At 38.7% G+C, this 22,451-nt stretch overlaps 1 protein-coding gene across 1 annotated transcript in view; it reads left to right on the forward strand.

Moving 5' to 3' along the window:
* Positions 1-16,304, forward strand: part of SPIC (Spi-C transcription factor (Spi-1/PU.1 related)) — a gene marked incomplete at its 5' end in the record, with an annotated part of 21,680 nt that extends 5,376 nt beyond the window's left edge. The window contains 4 exons of the mRNA XM_008935658.1: positions 9,553-9,646; positions 11,263-11,375; positions 12,281-12,389; positions 15,816-16,304. Coding sequence (XP_008933906.1) covers positions 9,553-9,646; positions 11,263-11,375; positions 12,281-12,389; positions 15,816-16,243 — 744 coding nt within the window. The remainder of the gene's footprint in view (positions 1-9,552; positions 9,647-11,262; positions 11,376-12,280; positions 12,390-15,815) is intronic.
* Between the last annotated feature and the right edge of the window lie 6,147 nt (positions 16,305-22,451).

Below are 22,451 nucleotides of genomic sequence, written 5' to 3' on the forward strand. Positions count from 1 at the left end.
ACTTACAAAATGAGTCTCACTAACAAATCCAAATTCTTGCACTGCTGACAGCAACCATACTATTACACGCTTTTATTGGTTTTCTTAAAAGGCATGTATATATTCTGAGAATATTACCTTTTCTGAAATAGTCACCCTCTCAGATTTGTTTCTAGACTCTACTTGGAATTACTTGAAAGTATTATCACCAGGGAATAGTTTTACACTCTTACACAGACTAAGCTAGAAAGCACTGCTCTGCAGCTTCATAACTCCATAAGCATTTAATTTCACCAACACCTCTCCAGTTGCCTTTCAAGTTTTCTTGATGATTAGAGATCTGAATGTAACACAAAACCACCTTAAGAGTTCCTATGTGTAGACATCCTGGCATTCCCCAAAGATTTGTAGCTCAAGGAATTTCATAACAACTCTGTATTTCACAGCTCTGAGTAGATTTTCCTCTGATGTCTTTTTGAGAAGGTACTACTTCTTAGTTTCTGCAACATCCTGTAGATAACTGGTATCTTCTGTAAATTAACAGTCTGTTGTTTGAAGTATGGTGTCCTTTGCTGATTGTATACTTACTTACCGTGGTGTCCTTTAGTGTCCCTTCTGATACAAGGACTGTATTAGAGCTGTAATGTATCTTTATCCATATTCTCTATGTTAATGCTGATTTAATAATTTCTAAATTCTAGAAATCTAAAATAAAGATTTTAAAATTTCTGCCACCTTCCCTCTACTTTTTTCCAGGTTGAAGAAGCAATGCTGGTTTTATGCATATCTAGAAACCACCCAGTCTGACTAGATGAGTATCTTCCTTCTTCCTAATGTTGCCCAAGAACCATATGCTGGACTTTTTCCTGTCTGAGGTCTGCACTATCCAGGCTGTCAGTTATTTCTAGATCATTCCTAATGTTAATGAACAGGCCTTCCACTTAACATTATTTCAGACACTTTTTTAAAAAATGTGGATAAGAGATGCCGCTTTTTAATGTTACAGTTAAGTGGTTTGAATGCTTGCTATGGAAAGAAGAGATTTGGAAACAGCCTTTTCAATGGCTAATGAAGATTGGAATTTAGATATCCCAGTGAAGCATAGCTTCAAAGTGAAAAAGTGCCATAGCCTGGATTTAATAAACAGGTTTACTGTTCAGGGTCTTCTCCTGATTGGCACGGAATGTGAGGTTAAACTCCTGACTGAATCCACATCACTACTGTCCAAGGCAGTGCAGTGATCATTCAGCCAGCCTGCACACCACTGCCCTGTTCCCCAGTGAGTCTTTAGAAGAAAAGAAGGGGATGGGATTTCAGACACCTTGTTTCTTACTAGCTAGATGAAGTGCTTTTAATTCCTGTGTTGTACTGTGGCTGCTGATTCTATTTTGAGATACGAAACTGCCTCCTGGTATTTCAGAGGAGAGTAATGTATGGCATTCTGAAGACACCTAAAGCAAATGTATTTTAGTAGCTAAATTGTGAAGGCTGTTTTTTATTGACCTGGTTGTAAGTCTATGCAGTGGGCAGGCAGGGTTTCTAAATTGTAGTAGGTATGCAGATACTACAGATGTTATTATATGCCTGGCTTTTCAGCTTTTCCAAAATAGGCACAACTCTTTCCTTCCATTCTTTGGCATTCAGAAGGCTTTGTGATCTCAGCTGAACATCTCTCAAATCTTAGTTTTATGATTTGGGGGGAATGGGGTTGAAATGGGCTATTGACTTAATCCTGAATATATCTAAATGCACCTTGAATCTGAAGGCCTGTTTTTTCCACAAATAGCTTAGTTACTTGGAAAATGATTTGTTCTTGTTTGGCTTTCCCAGTTTCATTATTAAGGGCTATTAAAATGCTGTGTTGTTCTTTCTGTATGCTTTCTCTTTAAGTAAAAAATTCCATTTTTACTCTTCATCAGGCTCACCTCTTAATGACAGTCTTTTCTTTATCCCTTGCTGGTTTTATGAAATACTCTCATATTATTATTCCTGTCTTGCTCTGATAGTTTTCCATTGAAGTATTATTAACCTGTGGGTGTTTTAGCTATCTGAATATTTGAGGGAGTATTCATTATACTTGTACATTTATCAAAGTAGTTATTTCATATTTATCTTTAAAATGCTCTTTAAGTTAGGGTTGTTTTTTGGTTGGTGGGTTTGGTGTGGTTGTTTTGTTTGGTTTGTTTTGTTTGTTTGTTTGTTTGTTTGTTTTTCTTTTTCTTTTTTTTTTCCCCCAATGCACTTTTTGTTATTAGTTCCTTGTGCTTCTGTTGCAGTTTCTGGTTTCCTATCTTCACGGGGCTTCCCAGCAGAAAGTGACTTCCTTTTGGTTATATGGAGCCACAGAAGAAGCTTCCTGAGAAAGCCCTGCTGACATGAACAACTGGACAAATACACTGCGTCTAATTGTAGAGTGGGGCTTTAGCCATTAAAGAGCTAATCCCCCCACTCATGTGACTTCAGCCTTTGTGCTGCATTTCTCTTTTTAGGCACCAGAAGAGGTAATTCCATGTTTAGACCTAACCTCTGCAATGATTCAGCCATGCACCTAATTTTATGACTGTAGTTTTTTGATGGTTCTAAGTGGAATATGTTAAAGATGTAAAATTAGACAATATAGCTTTTCAGTTTGGATCCTAAGTTCTTAAAGCAGAAAAACATTAAGATTCAACCATACCAGTGGTTCCATTTATATCCTTTACATTAAGATAATCATATGTAATTCTCAAGTAAAGTAGAGGGTGTCTTCTTAAGAAGTAGTAAGACCTTATTTCTTTATCAACCCCTACACTTTGGAACTTTAATGTTCAGAAACTTATTAAGTCTAAAAGGATTAAAGCCTTTTAAAAACAAAATATTTTAAATCAATATTAAAATTAAAAACATGATTCTGAGATGGAAATCACAATGTTATATGCAAAGGCTTCATATTGAAAGGTAAGAAAATGAGTCTCATCGAGATGATCTCTCAATTTGTAAAACATTTTTGACAACTTTTTTCTTCCTTAAGAAGAGAAAAATCCTCATACATAGGATGTATTTATATATAATGGTTGGACAAGGCTCTTTATAAAATTTGTTGTCCTATCAGTAACTATAAAGAGCTCTTACAAGCATTAAAATGTAAAAATATCTCTCTTTCTGTTTAACCAACTCTAATGCTTTATAAGGTAGCCAATTAATTAAAACAAATCCGTGAGTCAGGGAAGAATGTGCAACATTAATGCTGGCACAGCAAGTTTCCCTTTACTGTACTGAAAATAATACTAGTGTCAGCTGTGAGCCAGAACCTCTGGTTGTACTAACCATCAACGATCCTTTGGCTTTGGTGGCTCTATACCAATTTTTTCCAGCTAAGGAACTGGACTATTAACTCCACAAGTTTATTTATAAAGTCTATACATTGCATTGTTGAGAATTTGGCATTTGTAGAATGATTTGTAAGGCAAGTAAAGAGCTTGAATTTATGATATATCATCAATTTCTGGTATTTGAATGAATGATCATGTTTGTTGAAAGGCATAGACTAAAGCCTCCCAACAAAAACGGAATCTTTAGACCCAGTTTCATCATCTGATTTGCTTATACGGTATGATGGTATAACTGTGGTTTTGGGGTTTATGTTCCCTTTCATTTTTTTTTAGAATCATAGAATCATGATTCTAAATCATGATCTCGATGGGGTTTCTTTTTCTGTATGTGTTCTACACTATATTATCTGACCAAAATCATGGTAAGCAATAGTACTTAGGCTGGTACTAAGCAGCATTTATTTCCTTTCGGTGGTTTTTTTTGGTGTTTTGGTTTCTTTAAGGAGAGTTTTCATTATATTCTGGGGCTGTGAATGTGAATTCAGGCATTTTCTGAGCCCACTAATTTGAAGTTCAGATTGCAAACTGATTGGCTGCAGAACACTCATGCCTGGATTATCACTGCATTCTGCATGTAAACGAAGAGAGCTCTCTGTGCATTGATCCCTGCTTTTGCTGTGCAGAGAAAAGGCAGCATCCCTGAATCAAGACATTTCTCACTTTCTTTTGAACCTTGAATGGAGCAAACCAGAAGCAACATAATGACAGAGATTTGAGAGTTTGCTGGTCAACATGGTGAGGCTCAGGAGGTGAGCACAGCCATACAATCTCTCAACCCTTCCACTTTCAGGGACACAGCATCTGGGGTTGTGTGATTATTCTGAACCATGACAAAGACCATTACAGAGCTGTAGGGTCAGAAGAAGGGTGGCAAAGGGCTAGAACACTTATGTAAGCACAGAAGCTCTCTGTGACTGTTATATTCAACAATTTCTGATTTCTAAAAATTGTTGAGTGTGTCATTTGCATGGGCAAATGTCTCCTCCTGGCAGAATAATTTTTACACTCAGTTGGGTTATTTTCCTATTAAGTGCCTTCTATTGTGAGTGCTCTATCTGTGCTCTTTGGGCAGTTACAAATTGCCTGATATTCAAAAAAAATCTAAGAAATATACAAAAGCCTGGTCAGAAATCTCGCAATTTCAAGTTTTGTGTTTCTTTAGGAAGGGAGAGATTGTTTTTTACTCTACATTTCAACAGTACCTCATGAGAGAGTCTTTATGCTTTCTCAAGCCCTATACACATGCTGTAACAGATTATTTAGTTCTGTTTTTTATTCGGGGAGATGAAAATGCTTCTTCTGTGCCATTACTATGGACTAGCTTTGAGTGCCAAGCAAAGATGAAAGAAAATTCTAAAACTTAAACAACCATTCTGGGTTTGAAAGTTTATTTTTAAAACATGGACAAAGGAGAAGAGCTTGATGTTCTGGTTTCTAACTGATACTAAAATTTTTATACCAGGCATATCAGTTGTTTGAGACATTAAAATGTGAATAGTAACTTCTCTTTCTCAGACTTCTATCTCAAATCCATAGTCCCATCCAATGTAAAAATCAAAACAGGCTTTCTTCTGTAATAACATTTCTTGGTAGAGGCCAACATGCTACCTGCCTTGGCTCTGCTGTGATTTGTTGAGGAGTGAGCAGTCAGTGTTAGCTGACACTCAATCCTGAGCTGTATCTTACTCTTCTTCTTCTGAACCCTTACAGTCTTCCCAAGGAGGCAGCCTGAACCCTTGCTTTAAGCTTGTGATCGGCCAAAGATGCAACGTAGAAATGCATTAGAGAGCTTAAATCTACCTTATAAGACAGCATTTGTTCTTGTTTTTTATACTATGTGTTTGTGCTATATATAGCTCCTTCCTGTTTCCTCTGAAAATAAATCTTTTGCTGACCTGCCTTATGGTGTAGCCTCTTATTTGAAATGAGAACATTTTGACTGAGCAATTTGATTTAGGAAGATTGATCATTTTAATGATGGTGTTAAAATAATTAGCTTTGATCTCTAGACCTTCAACCTCCGTTGCTCCTCGGGTGAGTTGGCATCAGCCAGCAGCTACACACCCACTCAACTGCTCATGCACTTTGAGAATTTAACTTAATTTATTGCCTTAATGTATTTAATTGCTGATTTGAGTATTGGGAAGCAAAGAAGACAAACATTAAAGCATCTTTCCTTCCCCTTTCCCAGGCTCAACTGCACTCCAGACACATCTCCACTCTCGTTATCTCCACAGGTTGCATTCAGTCCCTTCAGTGAGGCGATGAGTGGCACGGAGGGCTGTGGTCAGGATGTAGTGTTTTTACTCTGCCTTTCCTTGTTTCTCAGCCTTGTCTTCTGCTGCTGCTTCCTTCTTACTCACTTCCTCTGCTCCAGTGTGGTCTGTCTGTGGACCACAGTCCCCTTGGGGGCATGCCTGCACTGTCATGATGCACCTCCAACACCTCTGATCATGTTGTCCCCACATTCCTCTCTTTCTATCCCTGTTGACTTGTTCCCTTGTTTCCTCTTTATCCCCTCAGGTGTTGTCTCACAGGTTGGTCTCTTCCCCTCTGGCCCCTTCCTCGGTATGTTTTCACAGGTGCTGGACATGTGGCTGATGGGATTTGCTTTGGTATGTGGTGGGTCCATTGTAGAGCTAGCTGGAATTGTCTGTGACCAGCACAGGACAGCCTTGACCTCCTCTGCAGGAGCCACTCCTACAGTTTCATGACCAGGATAAGTGGGGAGCACAGGAAGACGGAACAGTAATTGCCCAGCTTCAGGTAGAGATGTAGGAGTAGGCAGGTCAGACTGCATCATCAGAGGACCTATTAGGACATCATCTATGGGAAAGAACCCAGGAATGATCCTGAAGCTCATTCATAATTTTAAATCCACTACATACTTCTACTTCAGAAATTAACTCACCCATGAAAACTATGCTTTTCCATGTTACAAAGTAAAGTTAAATGTATGTGGAAAAGAAGTTAATTATGGAATCTTATTTTGGACTGAAATACAGTGCTGAGTCCCAATTTAAAGTTTTAAGAGCACAGTTGCTCGTTAATTTTCCTTTATAAGCACAAATCACACCAGAGAAGTGCTACAAAATGGAACTTGTTGTTCAAAAATTCACATACATGTATTCATGTATTTCACTAAAAAAAATAGTTATTTTGAAGCTTTGTGGTGCAGATTTTGAAAAAGCCACTTGCAACAGAAAACAGCAGAAATGACTGATACTATCATTGGCTTCAAGTTACCGCCACTCAGCATTCATAGCCAGGCTAGTTCTTGGCTGTGGTTCTTGGTTGAGGGAGTATAGATAACTATTTTAAGAGGTAATTATTATTTTATAGCAGTTTCATGACAAATGCTGAGGAAAAATTTTATAAGGTACCTCTGAAAGACCTGGCTGCAAAGTGCTGTAGCACAGCATAAACTGTGTCAACAGTTTTGTACTGAAAAATACGGAGTTCTCATCCTGTAGGATGCAACACCATGGGTTGTAGCTGCTCAAGAAGCAAGTGGCAAATCAGCAACTAGGGCTTGCCTGAATCTCTACTGAATACTTCAGCAAATGCTTTAGAGCTAGACCTGAGCTACAAATATGAGCTTTGAAGCAGAGTTCAGAAATGCCCTCAAGCTCTTATTTTGAGGTCTAGTTTGGTCTGTTTCTTACACTGATCTAAGCAGGAGGTTCATGTGAAACCTCAAAGTCTACTGCAGTCTATGCAGGGCAGGTGAGAGTTGCAGGTTTTTGTCCTAGACACACCATATTGGTGACAGATCTGTTCGGATGTGCCACAGCCAAAAGGGATCTCTCCCAATGCTTAGAATCTGCATGTTTGGGACAACAGTTAAAACATTTAATTTTATTTTCTATCAGTATAAATCACCTTTCTTTCATGCACAATGAAGGGCCACGCTAGCAGTTTACTCTACCTTTAGTTTCAAAAAAATCCCTAGCCAAAGCACTTCCCTAAAATCAACTATTTAATGCAGCCCCTTTGCCAGCCATTGCTGTGGGAGCTCAGTCCTTCATTTATTTATGAGACTAGACAGATTCTTGTCTTGCGTGGGGCACTGAAATTCTAGGTAAGTGTTCAGACTTTTTTTTTAAAAACTTAAGGTGTGACTTTTTCTTTTTTTGTTACGAATTCAGCTGTGTAAATGGTATGACCATTCAACAGTACCTTGCAGACACTTGTACATTTTAAGAGGCATCAACAGTGACTGTAGATGTTCCGTTAAGGTTACCAAGTATCCATATGGATTTTGAGATAGTCAAACGCAATTTAAGGAAACAGAATTACTTAAAATTAGGGGAACACTATGCAAGTATATTTACAAAGGAGATTCATGTCTTTAATTTCTACAGCTCTATACCCCAAGAATTCGGGGCCACCATTGCAGCTAAAGAATTAACGTGGCCCATTCTGGTTTTGGCATAAAATTAGATCAGTTTGTTGAAATACTTGTCACACTGAAGTCAAAGATAAAAATCCCACTGAATTCAGTGAGGGCAATTTATAGAATCACCAGGATTTCACTATATATTCTTGGTCCTCAAGATTTAAAAAACCTTTTTCAGATTTTGATAGTACTTTATAACACACTTATCTGAGGCACAATTATCAGGTTAGAACATTCATGGTTAGCCTCAGGTAAAATTCTTCCTCATTATATTTATGTATCTTGTCTCTCATCTGCATTTTAAAACATCACACAGAGACCAATCTTACATCTGCTGAAATCACTGCCAAAATGTCCAGTATTTTCGAGAGAATATAATGAAGCATTTAATGAATAAAATACTGATATACTGATGATTATATTCATAATTTTGAAGTAATAATGCAAATGAGAACAGGAAAAAAACCTGCAAGACAATTAAACCTAATTATTGTAATGTGTAAGAAATATAAATAAAAAAGAGGCACTAAGGAATTGTTTCTGAGTAATGTTAAATATAAAGTATAATCCATGTTAACCTGGCTGAAAATACATCTATTTTACTGAACAATGAGATTTGTTTCTGGAACTCACAATTAGTTTAAGAATTTATGTATATTCATATACAGTCATATGCTAATCTGCATTTTGAAAAAAACCTACGCTTGTTTCAGCTGTGTCTGCAAACCAAAGGGATTTAAACACTTACATTTAATTCAGGTTGGTATTTTCTTTGGGAAATTGGTAGTTGTGCTACGACTGAACACAAGCAATAACACATTTTAACTTCATGATATCTTTTAAAAAAAATACGTTTACAATGATGTGGATAATAATCTAAAAGCTACAGTTATAAATGAAACTGGAAACTTTAGCAATGAAAAACTAGTATGAATTTAAAAAAAAAAAAAACAAAACAAAAAACCCACAAAATGCAATGTTGCAAGTATTTAATGACATTAAAATACTACTTTGTAATAATAAATTACTTTGTGATATTTAATGTATTTTATTTAATCATTAGCATTACAGAGTGATTTCATTTAGTCAATTTTATTTATGCTGAGAGAATGTTTATTTTGAAATGTACATTTTAAAAAATATTTTTTATTTTCAACAGGGATCAAATTTTTATATATAAATAATGGTAAGTCTACGATGCCTTTATTCTTTTTCATTATTGGTTGCTTCAAATATGCTACAGAAAAATCAGGCAAACTCAGATTTGGGGTAGTATTTTTAGCTTTTTAGAACAATGTGTTCTAAAACGATAGTAAACAGTTTTCTGATAATGCACACCTGGCTTCCTATACCTGCATAGTATAGCATTTTCTCTGCATAACAACTTCATAATTTGTGTGTAATATCTTTTTGTCGTGTCAATGTTATTGAATGATAACTTTGGCTTTGTAAATCATGTTATACATAAGTGATACATCCCTCTGTCTTACATGCTATAAAACACTCCTATAGCAGTAACACCCTTTATGTAAACTTCTGCAAATTAAGGAACTGAACCTTGAAAGATCTGCACGAGTGAGTAATGCTACCCGTGTGAGTTGTCCCACTGACCTCAGAGAGACTTCTCAAAGGAGTGAGAACTTTCTCATAATAGTAAATGACTATGGTGGTGCCTCAGTGCCTGCAAAATACATATTCCAGGAAGATGTATATTCACTGTATTTATTTGGGATTTTCCAGCTGGTAAAGTTGAAAGAAGTAGGTTGGTCTTTTCTGGCTTCTGACAGAAAAATGTTTTTGCAGAGTTTTCCTGACCAGGATGTGCTGGGCCAGGCTTTCGAAGATGCGCTAGAGGTCCTGCAGCAGCACTCAGACAGAGACATGCAGTATTCACCAGGTAAAAAACCACCATTATTCCGTCATTTACCACTTTGTATTCTTACAGGAAAGTACATCTTGAGGCATTTAGGTGAGAGAGTTAATTTTCCAGCAGTGGATTAATGGACAGCAGAGGTGTATGTTGGGAGGATGGAAAGGGAGAAGAATATTTGGAGGATGTTCACTCCTCCATCAGTACTCCTCAGTGTGGTGTGCATGTTCCATGCCACAGCACAGGGAAATTGTTGGACAGTCCTCCTCTACCTTCCCCCCAGCACTGGCCTCTGTACATTGAGCTCAAATTTCCTATAATCAGAGGATATATGACTGTAGTACAAGTGCCATTTACCAGTTTTAATAGCTGAAGTTAAATGTGTCTTTCTGTTATTCTGTGAATAAACTCAGGTAACAATGAATTCCAGTGGAAAAAAGAAAAAAAGGCTAAGAATCAAAAGGTGAAATTAATTTCCACAATTTTTTTTTTAACATTAAAATAGAATTTTAAAATATTTTTATGCAGATAGTTTGAGTCTGGAAAATTAAAAGACAAGTGTTTTTCTTGACTTCAAGAGTTTTATATGTTAAAAAATTTGAAATAGAGGCAAACTGTAAATTATTCTAGTTTGGGCAAGGTTTTGGCAATTAAATTATTATAAAATTTAAAATTTGTGTTTGGTGTTTTTATGTTGTAAATAGAAATGGAAAGAAAGGAAAATAGGACGCTACATCACAAACCCTTTAAGTCCAGAACAAAATATCTACTGTCTTTTGTGTAGAATATGTTTCATACAAGGAAGAGTATTTACATATTATCTGTCATATACCAAAATGTAAATAAGACCAACTGGGCCATGTCTTCAGCTGTTATTAATACATTTTTGGCTCCACTGCATTGGTAATTTACAAATACTCATGGACCCAGTATATAGGATTACTTGGAACATTCTTGCCCATATCTGTTATTAAGGCCAGTGCAGAGAGGTATTAAACACTTGCAAATTGGTGTTTACTATGTCCCACTTTCAGTAGACATACCCTCCAAAATCTTCTTCTGGCCATCTGCAGTTTGTAATTTATTCCAAGTGCCTCTGTTCAGTGTTCTCCTCTGCTTCTTGCAAACATCTTAATGTCTTGGGTTCCTTCCATGCCATTCTTTCAGGCCCTGCAGATGCTCTAATGCTCCTTCATTTCACTTGCAATTAGAGACTGACTTGTACCATACTAATGGCCTGCAGAGCTGTGTGATGTTCCCTTTTCCTTTTTAATACATGTATTATAGTAGTCCATAACTACCCCATTCATTATGCTTGGTGATCTTTTTGGCCTTCCATTTTTTATTAACTGTACTATCTCATGATACTATAAAATACGTGACATTTTGTCTTAACAAATGTTGCTTCTCATTGTGAAGGTGAACAAAACCAGCCAGGGGTGTGATCAGCAGTAAAAGTACAGATATGTTGGATAGCCTGCTCCCATGAAACATCTTGGCTCTAGAGACTTTATTATCTAGAAGGCAGCCATAGGATAAATGCTTTTTGACAGACCCAGCAGCATGTTAGATGGTTTGGGGTTTTTGTTTTGCCTTCTCCCCTTTTAATCACTCAGTTTTTGCTCCATTTTCCTAATACTCAGGTTATAAAAATTGCCTGACTGTGATCAACCATCATCACCACCTTCGAGCAAGTCCCAGTTACTCTGCATCACCATCTACAGAGGAGCAAGGGTATAGCTGGAGGAATGTGATTGTAAGTGAACTGATTACCAATAACAGAGACAGACATAAATGGAAAATTACTTGCCCATTTATGATTTCTAATACAAAATATTATGCTAACTCTAAAAGAAATTTGGTCTGGCCAGGCACGATTCAGATGAAACTACCTTGGGAAATATTCACAAAACATGTTTTATTGTCTCTTTTTATGAATCGTCTTAGATATATGCCTCTGGTGCCCTTCCGTGGCTCATCATGTAACATGATAACTAACAAACAAATCTACTACTAGTATGATAGGGAAATGGGCTTCTCACTGTTACCAGGAAGAAAACAACAACTTGAACCTCTGCATAGCTTCTGCTGCTGTGAGAAAGTACCATGCCTTTGGTTTCTTTAACAGTAGTTTTCTTTAAGAGTGCTGGGAAAAGCAGCTTTATCTGGATTCTGAACTTATATTCATTTTTAAAACACTGGGGGTGTGACCTTCAGGAATGAGGGAAGATGAACATTGCAGGGGAGATAATTTCAGGTAAACAGATTCCACAGGAGACCATGTTCAACCATCAGATTAGAGACTAGAGTCTGTAGAGGCACTGTCCAGGTGGCTCTTGTCTTTTACTGACATTGGAAATAGAGCCTACTGTTCCTATCTGCACCTAGCAGAAGGAAGGGTCAAAGGTCCAGAGTGAGACAATTGCTCTGTTTTCCCTTTTAATTTCTCCCATGGTGGGCAGTCCTTCCCACTGAACATAAACTAGTGCTGCTTGTTCCTAGTACAGTACACTGCATACCTCCATGGCTGAGGACAGTCTTCCCTGGGTGAGGTGATGGAAAGTTGCATTCTGAAGGCTTCAGACAATTAATTATTACAAGTTTGTTTTTCCTCAGAGAAAGTACTCTATTAATAACTCTTTCTTGTCTTCATTCTTGAAGAACAGTGCAACAGATTTTTATGCAGATGAGACTGTCTACCATACAATGCAGAATACTCCAGAAAGCCAAGTGACACATGCTGCTGCTGGGCAGTCAAAAACAGGGAAAGGTTTGTGGCAAGACTCTATCTTGATATCTACATTATGTTACTTTAAAAAAAATCTCTTGGCAAATCATGCTTTCTCTTTTTTCTGCTTTTTAAAAATTTTAACAGCAAAAAAATGTTAGCATTTAATAATAACTAGAATACAACTGCTAGTGTCCAATTCATAGCTGCCAAATCTCTTAAGGTAAGATAAACCTGTTATCATCTTATTCTTTCCTCTCGTTTAGTACATAGAAAAACAAACCCGAGATGTGTTTCACTCCAGATGATCTGGGATGAAGTCTGATGCAGATCAAGAACATCTTTATCCACTTTAATAACTTATTTTATTTCATGTGATCTAACAAGGAGTGGTTTTCTTGAAGGTTTTTCACATACAGGAATATTTTTGTGCCTGCTTTTATGTATTTCTTTGTTTACTTTTCAAATTACCTCTTGGCTTTTGTCACTTGCAGTGTGCATGTATATAGCTATTTTTGTGCTCCTTTTGGTTGACTCCATTTGAGTGGGTACCTGTTTTGCAAAGAATGGATCAGGTGACATTAGTCATTACAATACTTCATTTGGTAATTGCATTCATTCTTTTTTTTCTGTTTGTGAGTCAGCATCCTTTCCACAATTCTGTTAGATCTGAGAATTCCACAGCTTCCACTCTGAGCTGTTGCATCTCCTTTTGACTGTGAAGTCTTTGTGAGCAGCTTCCTGGTTTTGCTGCTTTTTGAAACCCCCTTCTCTCAACTTTAACCACATGGTGTCAGTTTTTGCTGCCATCTCTTCCCACTGATGCTGAACACTGTGGTTTCTGTTGCTTAACAGCTACTACTACTACTACTACTACAACTGCTACTACTACTACTACAGATTCCTTGAGAAGATGGGAAGAGTAGCCTCCCCTTTTAAGTTCTGTACTTCTACTACTTGAAATTCATCATTGCAAATGAAAACCATTCAATTCAGAAATGTTGCTTTTCTAAGTCCTGCTCATTGTTGCACTGGGGAAATTTACATGTATCTGAATTCATCTTCAGTTACTACTCTTAATAGCCTATTTAATATTTTTTAATATTATTATCTATTTTCTTTTCTAGAAGGCCATACTGCATAAATTTTCAGAATGACTGACTAGTCTTGTAGGGGTTTTTTTTTGTGTCCTCTTAAGGATTTCTTTATGGCCATGGTGATATTCCTGCCATGAACTTGTGATTTGGAGGACTATTTCTACTACACCTAAATAAATTCAGTCCTCCTGCATTCTAACTGAGACAGGAGGAGTTTTCTGTATGCTAGAAGGTAGTGTATTCCTATTCCCTTTAGGAACAGATCTGTAGATGAAACAATCAGTACTGAGGACCCAAAGTCTATATATGAAGTATTCCACAAGGGTTTATTTAGGGCAATCTCCAGACTGGCTTGGAGTTCTGAAAGCTGCAGGGACTTAGATATGCTTCTGGAGAGCATCTTTGAGTTAGGTTTCCTGTGAAAGGAGTCCAGCTCGTGCATGTCAAGACCATTCTGTGATCTGAACTAAAGTTCGGTGAGTGGAGACAAACAAGACAGATACTTCAGACATGCGTGCGAGTTTGACAGACCCAGAGAGAATTAGGCTGCTTTGGGACAATTCAGTGCAGAAATCTAATGCAGATGCTCTGAAAGACCTTCTGGAGGAGCCTGCTTCTCTCCACTGATCACATAAGAAACCTGTAGAGACCAGCCTTCTAGCTTAGACTGATGTTTAGGGCTACCACTAGCTTATATGGTTAAGTGTAGTACAAAGATCTGTGAACTAAGCCCAACTCAAGCTGGTGCATCCACAGCGTGTAGCACTTTGGAGATAACAGCTGGGCTTTAGATACATAGCTACATTAACACATAAGAACAAATAAGCCCTCTCAAACCAAGACATCAGCTTGAGGTAGCATGTCTACAAATAAATGCTTGGGCAGGAATGACAGCTGAACTAAGAGGGCAGACAGCATGAAATCAGATGCTGTTGCAGACATGGCTACACTATTTTTTTCCAGCAGACAGTCAGTCCACAGTAATCTGAGGATTCTCCACTGATCTTATTTTTTTACCATAGGTTCATAGGTTTATAGAATAATTTGGGGTGGAGGGGATATAAGGCAGTCACCTACCAAGAAGTGTTTACTGTAACCAGGCCAGTAAACTTTCACCAGTTTGATTTTAAGCTTCTCATCTGGGTAGTAATATATGCATTTCTAGCAGAATGTGTACTTCTAGTCTCAGGCAAATTTTTATTTAGATAATGAAACTTTATTAAATTTTTGGAAAGTACCTCTGATTTCAGGCTCTTCTTCTTCCTAGTCTGTCACTTCTCTCCTCTTTCCTTACCACCAGATGCAGAATTACTGTTATCCCTAACAGATGTCTTAGCTTGACCTCCGTGTTCCTTAGCAACTGCCACTTTTCCCCCGTTCCTGGTTTAAAATAGCCACGCAAGGCAAGACTTTATGAACTTTAGGTGCAGCTGCTTGTTTCCACTTCAGTTAAAGTGGAAGCTGTTCTTCTGCATAGACTCTCCTTTCTGCAAAATGTTCCTCTTTGTCTCATAATCTTAAATTCTTCCTCCTTATGGCAGCATCTTGGTCACCCTTGGCTTTGTGAAGGGAAGTAGATGTACTTCAGAGAGGGATCCACAAGACCCAAGTGAAACTAAATAAACCTCGCTAGTGAACTTGAGAGCTAAGCCTGTGGGGAGAAGCACTTTGTTAACTGACAAATATTGTAGTACTAAGCTTACTTTATTCTGCATGGGAATGAAAGTTGGCATTTCTGCATATTTTTAGAAAACTACAGGGTAGCAGAAGGTCTAGCCCCTAATTGACCAGGTGAAGTTTACTACTCAAAACTACCTTGGCCTTCCTATTCACCCTGTTTTACCTCTAAGACTTCCCCGGATCCCCAAAATGTTCCTGAAACAAACCTGCCAAATCTGAGTAATCTCAAAATCTTTGAGTTTTGATTAGTCAGGGAAAACACTTATTCAAAAATGCTCAGACGGACTCTCTTTCCTGCACTATTTGAGGATGATTTGATTTCCTGCAGTGGGATCCTTGACCATGCACCTGCACAGCATGTGTCTAAACACTGCTGAAATCAGCTTCTGAGACCTACCACACAATGAAGTCACCAGGTATTTGTCATGGTCCCCAGATAACCTACTCTTGAAACTCTAATGACCAAATCCCTTTCTGTCACCACAGATCTGTACATGTTTAAGAACTATAATCCCATTTGCCGTTGCTGGTCTTCCCTTGAAGAGTTCATGCTGATCTTTTAATTTGTGACAAAGTATTAGGTTTAACTATACTTTTGCCTGTTAGATCCCTTCCAGAAAAAAGACAACTGCTCTTCTTTTAAAACAAGAATGAGTTCTGTTCTGACCTTTTGTACTTTATTTCTTAATAGGCAGGAAAAAACTTCGACTGTTTGAGTACCTCCATGAGTCTCTATATGATCCAGCTATGGCAAACTGCATCCAGTGGGTGGATAAGCCCAATGGTGTCTTCCAGTTTGTCTCCAAAAACAAGGAGAAACTTGCAGAGCTGTGGGGAGAAAGAAAGGGAAACCGCAAGATCATGACATATCAGAAAATGGCCAGAGCACTGAGGAATTATGGAAGAACAGGTGAAATCATTAAAATTCGAAGGAAGCTGACATACCAGTTCAGTGCTGTTGTTTTACAGAGACTTCCTCCATCTTATTTCTTGGGAAAAGAAACAGTTTATCATCCATATATTCAGTCTAATCAAGAATATCAGTGTGCAGATGACTGGCTCAGTTACAATAATTACATGTATAACAATGGTTATGCATTACAGCATTCTAGCAGCTAGATATATAATTCGCACAAACAGGTCTTTGTTAGCTAGTAATACTTCACAGGAACTCTTCTCTGTACATCGCTTTTCCTTTAAGATATCACACAAACACATGAAGAGATATCACTTCAGATTCAAGCTGTTACATTCAAGATCAGAAGCAATGCTTTTGTCTGGTAGTGGACATCAAAGTTCCCATCCTGACAATGCTCACTGGAAGTTTTATGTGTGTTCCAAACATTTTCAGTCAGAATTCACATGCTGTTGTGCTGTAACACATGCACTGCCTACCAGATGGGTGCATATGAATTAGAAAGTGATGAGATTTGCTGACTGCATAAAGCTACTGTCTGCTTTTTTCATCAGTGTTCTTTATTAAGAGGCATTTTCTGCGCGAAAGCCTGGGTGAGTGATAGACTCCACATGAAGGTGCACCTGTTGGCTGAATTCTTAATCCTTAATCACCTAAATAAACATATCTTAGCACGGATCCTGACATATGGCGTTAGGACTGCCAGGTGCACATTTCACTGTTGGCAGTGGATTCATTGGGAAAGTGACCATAGCATGAGAGAGTTAGGAAAGGATTATGCTTTTCATGAAGTTATTTACAGTTCTTCCCCCACTAATATGAGAAGCTGCACTTTTACTCAGCAGTTCTGTACTCACCTAGCAAGCATAGCTTTGTTGTTTATTCTTGGACTTATACTCTTATACATATAAGAACAGTTTTACTTCTCCAGCTCTTTTCCTCCATGGGAATATGTCGAAAGGCTCAGTGGTTTTACACTCTACTCATGGAGAAGAAGAACTGAATTTAAGTAAAAACAGAGTACGAGCCCCTTATGCCAGGATGATCCCTATAAATCTTTTTCTTATCATTCTGTCACCTGATCAACTTGGATCATCATATGAGTTGTCTGTTGTGTCAAAATACTTCCATTCAGCTGCATGCAATTCCAGGTTCTGCATTTTGCTTTGAGTGCAAGCCCAGATGTCAATAAAGACAAAATTATTTTCTGTGGAGAGCTATAAATGGTGGCCTGATGTGTTTGATGAAATTGAGTGACTTTGATAACTGCCCCTTGTTCTAACTCCTGCTTACTCGTACAGGGATATAATTTTACGTAACAGATGTAACACAACACACTCTGCTTAAGCAAAATTCAGGTTTTGGGTTAGCACTTTGGTGAGATGAAAGATGCATATGCTTAGAAATCTGAAGCATCTTAAATAGCATTAAAAACAGACCCAGATTTTAAGTCAACAAAAATCTGACAAAATACAATGTTCATAACTGAATTCTTAATATTTCATATTGAGTGTAGTGTCCTGCAAAATGTAAACATTATGACAAAATAGACACAAGAATGCCTTTGGTCTTACAGAACTGAGTCTGGATCCTGCTGTAGCACTTACAGTGGGTGTTTAACTCTCACAAAGGACTGAGGCATTTCAGCTGGAATGCCTTCTCTATGTGAGCACATATGTAAATACAACACTTCAAGTGTCATAATGTACAGAAACTTGGCAAGAAACTGCACAGTTTAGTTACGCCACAGACATCACCCATTGCACGCTGACTTTATGTTATTTACAAGGCTGGTAACATACACTGGGTTAAGAGTTTGTTTTGTGTAAAATGGTTATCTTATCAATATGTTCAGATTCACTTTCCTCAACCTCATTCGCTTGTTAAGGGAATAAATATGTATTCAGATTCTGTGTTACCTTTTTAACTTAGATATAAACACTTTGCTTCCTATAAAACTGGTAACCAGGTGAGATGCAATAGCTGCAGCTGGAGGAACAGTACAGAGATGAAAGAGGAGATTGAAAGGGGTAAGAAGAACTAAAAGAAAATCAAGCACAGAAGAAATGAGAAAATCATAGTAGCTGTGGATAGGAATAGATGTTTCAGCCACAGCAGCAATCATGGGGATTGACAGTGCTAGAAAGAGATTTCCTTGAAAAAAGGTAGCTCCTTCCCAACCCAAATCAAATGTACCTGGATTGATTTTAGAGGCTCCTTACTGTAGTTCTGTGGCTATACAGAAGGATACTTAACTGCACAATGCACTGATATTGGCTTTACATACAGAAAAGGTTCCTGGCTGTCACCAATACTTTAACCTAGCAAAGACCGGTTAAATTGTAAGCAAAAGCACAAGGCTACCCAATATCTGAAGCACAGACTTAAGTCTTACTAATGTCTGGAATAAGGTGTGTCTCTTTTTAACTGTGCAAATGTTTAACCACTGAAACGACACACCAAGGGATGTGGTGGATTCATTATTTTTCAACAACTTCAACGCAAGACCATATCCATTTCTAACAGTACTGCATTAAATCATGGTACAGTCATAGGCATACCACAAGACACAAGACTGGCTGTAGGAAATCAGACTCCTGCTAGTCTCAGTATTTTCAGGATCCTCTCATGTAACTCCATGTAGGAAAGTCAAGGCCACATGTGGACATCCAAACAGAACTGAGGTGGGTGCATTCAAGGCATTTTGATTCTCACTGATGTTCCCTGTGCACCTTGCCTTCCCATCTCTCTCCTCCCACCCTCAGCCTCTGTGTTGCATGTCCCCACTCCCATCCACACAGACCTGGACATAAAATATGTCCAAGCACCCAGAGAAAACATGAGAGGCAGCTCCTAAGAGAGTAGCTTTATCTCAACTATGTAGCTCTTGATAATTGACCTGTTGCTGCCATTGCTGACTTCAGGTTTGTCTCTCTGCTCTGTTCCCCTCACCCCCAGCAGCCAATGGAGCCAGAAAGAAGTCTGCATGTCCATCCATCTGTCTATATTTCAAATTCACCTCTGACCTAGAGGTTGCATCTTGTCTCTGAAGAGCATGGTGTAAGTCCTAGGGATGGGGAAAGAAGCTGGGCTCTTCCCAGCTCCCATACTCTGTACCTCACTTTAAAGGATAACCCAGTCTGAGCAAGGTGTCCCATATTGAAATCATAAGTAACTAACACAGTGCCTCGTGATGCTTCAGGTACTTAAGGACATGACCCTTTCAGAGTGAAGTATGCCTCTGAAGGGATGGCAGAAATCCTCTTGCACAGGAGTAGGTAGGTATGTGGACAGTCTCCTTGCTCACCCCTTGTGCCAGCTTTGCAGTCTGGTTTCTGTTCAGATTCGTCAGAAAAGGTGAGTGCTGGGCTGGTGCTTCTCCCCAGCACATAGTTCTGGTCTGATCAAGTGACTGCAGCTGGAACATCATATACATATATGATAGAGAGCCTTTATGTAGAGACCCATGGTCGAGCAACACTTTTTCATGGGAAGAGAGTGATGGAGTGGGAATTAAAATGCCTTGAAAGCACCCACCTCAGTTCTGTTCAGATGTCCACATGTAACCTTGAATTTCCTACATGGAGTTACATGAGAGGATCGTGCAAATACTGACACTAGCACGAGTCTGATTTCCTTGTATCTCTGCTGTAGCTGCAGCATTGTCCTCTGACAGAAGGTTCCTGTGCTAGAACTCAGAGTGGCATGAGGTGGGGTTGCACCTTGGTGGAAAAAGCTTTGCCTCTTTTGCGTGGGAGTGGCTCTGGGCCCACAAGATGGCACTAACGGACAGCTTTTCACACTCAATTTGTGACACTTGGGGGCCTCCAGGTAATTTTTTTCCCTGCATGTCCATTTTGATTTTTTCTCTTTTTTTTTCTCCCATTTTTTTTTTTTTTTTTTATCTTCAGGCACAGAGCTGCTGCAGATGTGGCAGAAGCAACACCTTTCCTACTGAAGTTATTACCAGACAAGTTCCAGCTGTGGTAGATGCAGAAAATGTTGTGAGCAAGATGGCAATATGAAACTCACAAATAAAAGCAAATACATTATATCAGCATATCTGCAACTCTGCATCAGCTGCCCTGGACCACAGCCAGATTTACAGCTGTGGCTCAGTGTCTTCTCCAAAATAAGTATGGCTGCAGCAGCTTCCAACATTGCTGAGGGTGGTGCATGAGAAGAAAATAGTGCCGGTCTTCCAGATTTAGGCTTCTGAATTCCTACAAGCTGGAATTACTTTGACAACCTTACAAACTCTGTGACTGAGGCAGAACCAGGCATCTTTGAAACATACTTCATCTACCCCACCTTGCCTGGCCTATGCCATACCTGAATATATAAATGTGTGTGTATATATATAGATATAGATAGATAGATAGATAGATAGATAGATAGATAGATCCTGTTCAGCAGACCAAAAGCAAGAGAGATTCTTAGTTTCCAGCAGAGAAAGTATTTGATTTATTTTTATTTGAATTTGACTTCAGTGAAACTTTTACATTTGCTAGCACTTGGAGCACACAAGTACCTGCCTCCACCTTGTCAGACCCTCACCAGATGTACATTCTGGTGGCAGATGGGTCAGACTGCCACGCCATCCCAAGTGCAGATGGATGCTGTCTCAATGGAGAGCATTGGGTTACCAATTCCTGCTTTTCACCAGATGAAATCTTCTCCAGTCATATCACAGAGCTGCATGTGAGGGTTTACCATTAGTACATTGCTTAGTAAGTATAAAAAGATGTACAATACTACACACAGTGATTTTTTGCAAGATACTGCCCCATGGATTGTTTCCTAAAACGTATCCTGAGTGCTAGATGGAAACTAAACTATGTAATCTGTTTTGGTTAATGAGAGCTGCCCCTTCATCTTGGCAACATCTGTAGAACTGCAGCTAATTGACTAAGAGATGAATGACTGCTAAAACTCATTGGTGTGTCAGAGTAACACTAGAGCTCAAGTTGGGTGTTCAGGCTATTTTCTAGTTAAGTTTCATAGACTTTGGTGATTTTCTTAGTTTCCAAAGTTTCTTTTACAAAGAAGGTCAAGGCAAACTCTCAGACTCTCTAAACTGCAAGAGCAAATTCTTACATCTGAACACAAGCTAAGGGCAATGACACTGCACTAGCCTGCTGCTGTCTGCATGAGCAGGTTCTCTTGAGGGACTGGAGAGTGTCTGAGACCATAAAACAGAACTGGTATTTTAAATAATTTTGAACAATGTTTTGCAGTTCTGCTTTCATTCAGCTTTACAAAGATGCTGCATTTCAGACTGAAACATTTCCTGTAATATTCCATTAGACATTGTGATTAAAGCCTCATGTATATTACAAAAGACCTGGAAAACTGTACAGTCTGTGTACTATGCAGAGAAATGCCTTGTTGATAGTGACAGCAGAAGGCATTTGTCAAAATGTATCATTTTCTTGGTTTTGGTTTTTTTTTTTTTTTAGGTCCAGAAGAGTTTCCTGTGAGTTACCAACTAGCCTCCTGCAAGAGGCACTTCACAGGCAGTTACTGTCTACCTGTATAAGGATGTCTGCTGAAATCTTACACTGTTTTAGAGCCTCATTTCATCCAACTTCTAGTTGTCTTACCTGCTGACACGCTGTGAATGTCATGTGGCATATTTTGGACAAAAAACTGGCAGCAGTACCTGTGAACTCACAACTGGTTTACGCAAAAGAGGCCTAGACCTCTAACACCAAAGTAAAGTGCATCACCAGCAACACAGTGCCTATCTTATAATATGGCTGTCTTGTCATGTCTTTTATCACCTTCACCAGGAGATTTCAAAGGGTTCTGTAAAAGTACCATTATCCTCATTGCATCTGCAGGTAGAGAAGTGCACACACGTGGTATGGTCAGATGTCCACGCTCTCAATAGCAGTTGAGAATATCAGCAGCTTGAGCTTGTCTTGCAGCCAACAGCCAAGGCCACTTTGTGCTGGTTAAGCTTCCTGCTGTTTCCGAGGCATTGAAAGAAATAAGTAAAATAATTAGCAGAATACATCCACGCATTGAAAACATCCAAAAGGGAAGTAACCAGTGCCCCACTGACACATACAGCACACCTGGAGGCAGCACAAGTTTTTCATATTACTCAACAGCACACCTCAGATTTGAAATGTGGGATGCTCTAATGGAGACAGAGCGATGGAACAGACTGCTCAGAGAGACTGTGGAGTCTCCTTCTCTGGACATATTCAAAACCCACCTGGACACAATCCTATGCAGCCTGCTGTAGGTGAACTTGCTTTAGCAGGGGAGTTGCACTAGATGATCCCCAGAGGTCCCTTTCAACTCCTACCATTCTGTGATTCTGTGATTCTGTGATGTGGCAGTACAGAAGGGCAGTCCTGAAGCATGTGGGCACCGTTGTACCTGAGCAGAGTATCTTTTGCT

Source organism: Merops nubicus, unplaced genomic scaffold, assembly GCF_000691845.1.
Source record: "Merops nubicus isolate BGI_N331 unplaced genomic scaffold, ASM69184v1 scaffold4282, whole genome shotgun sequence".
NCBI classification, from domain to species: domain Eukaryota; kingdom Metazoa; phylum Chordata; class Aves; order Coraciiformes; family Meropidae; genus Merops; species Merops nubicus.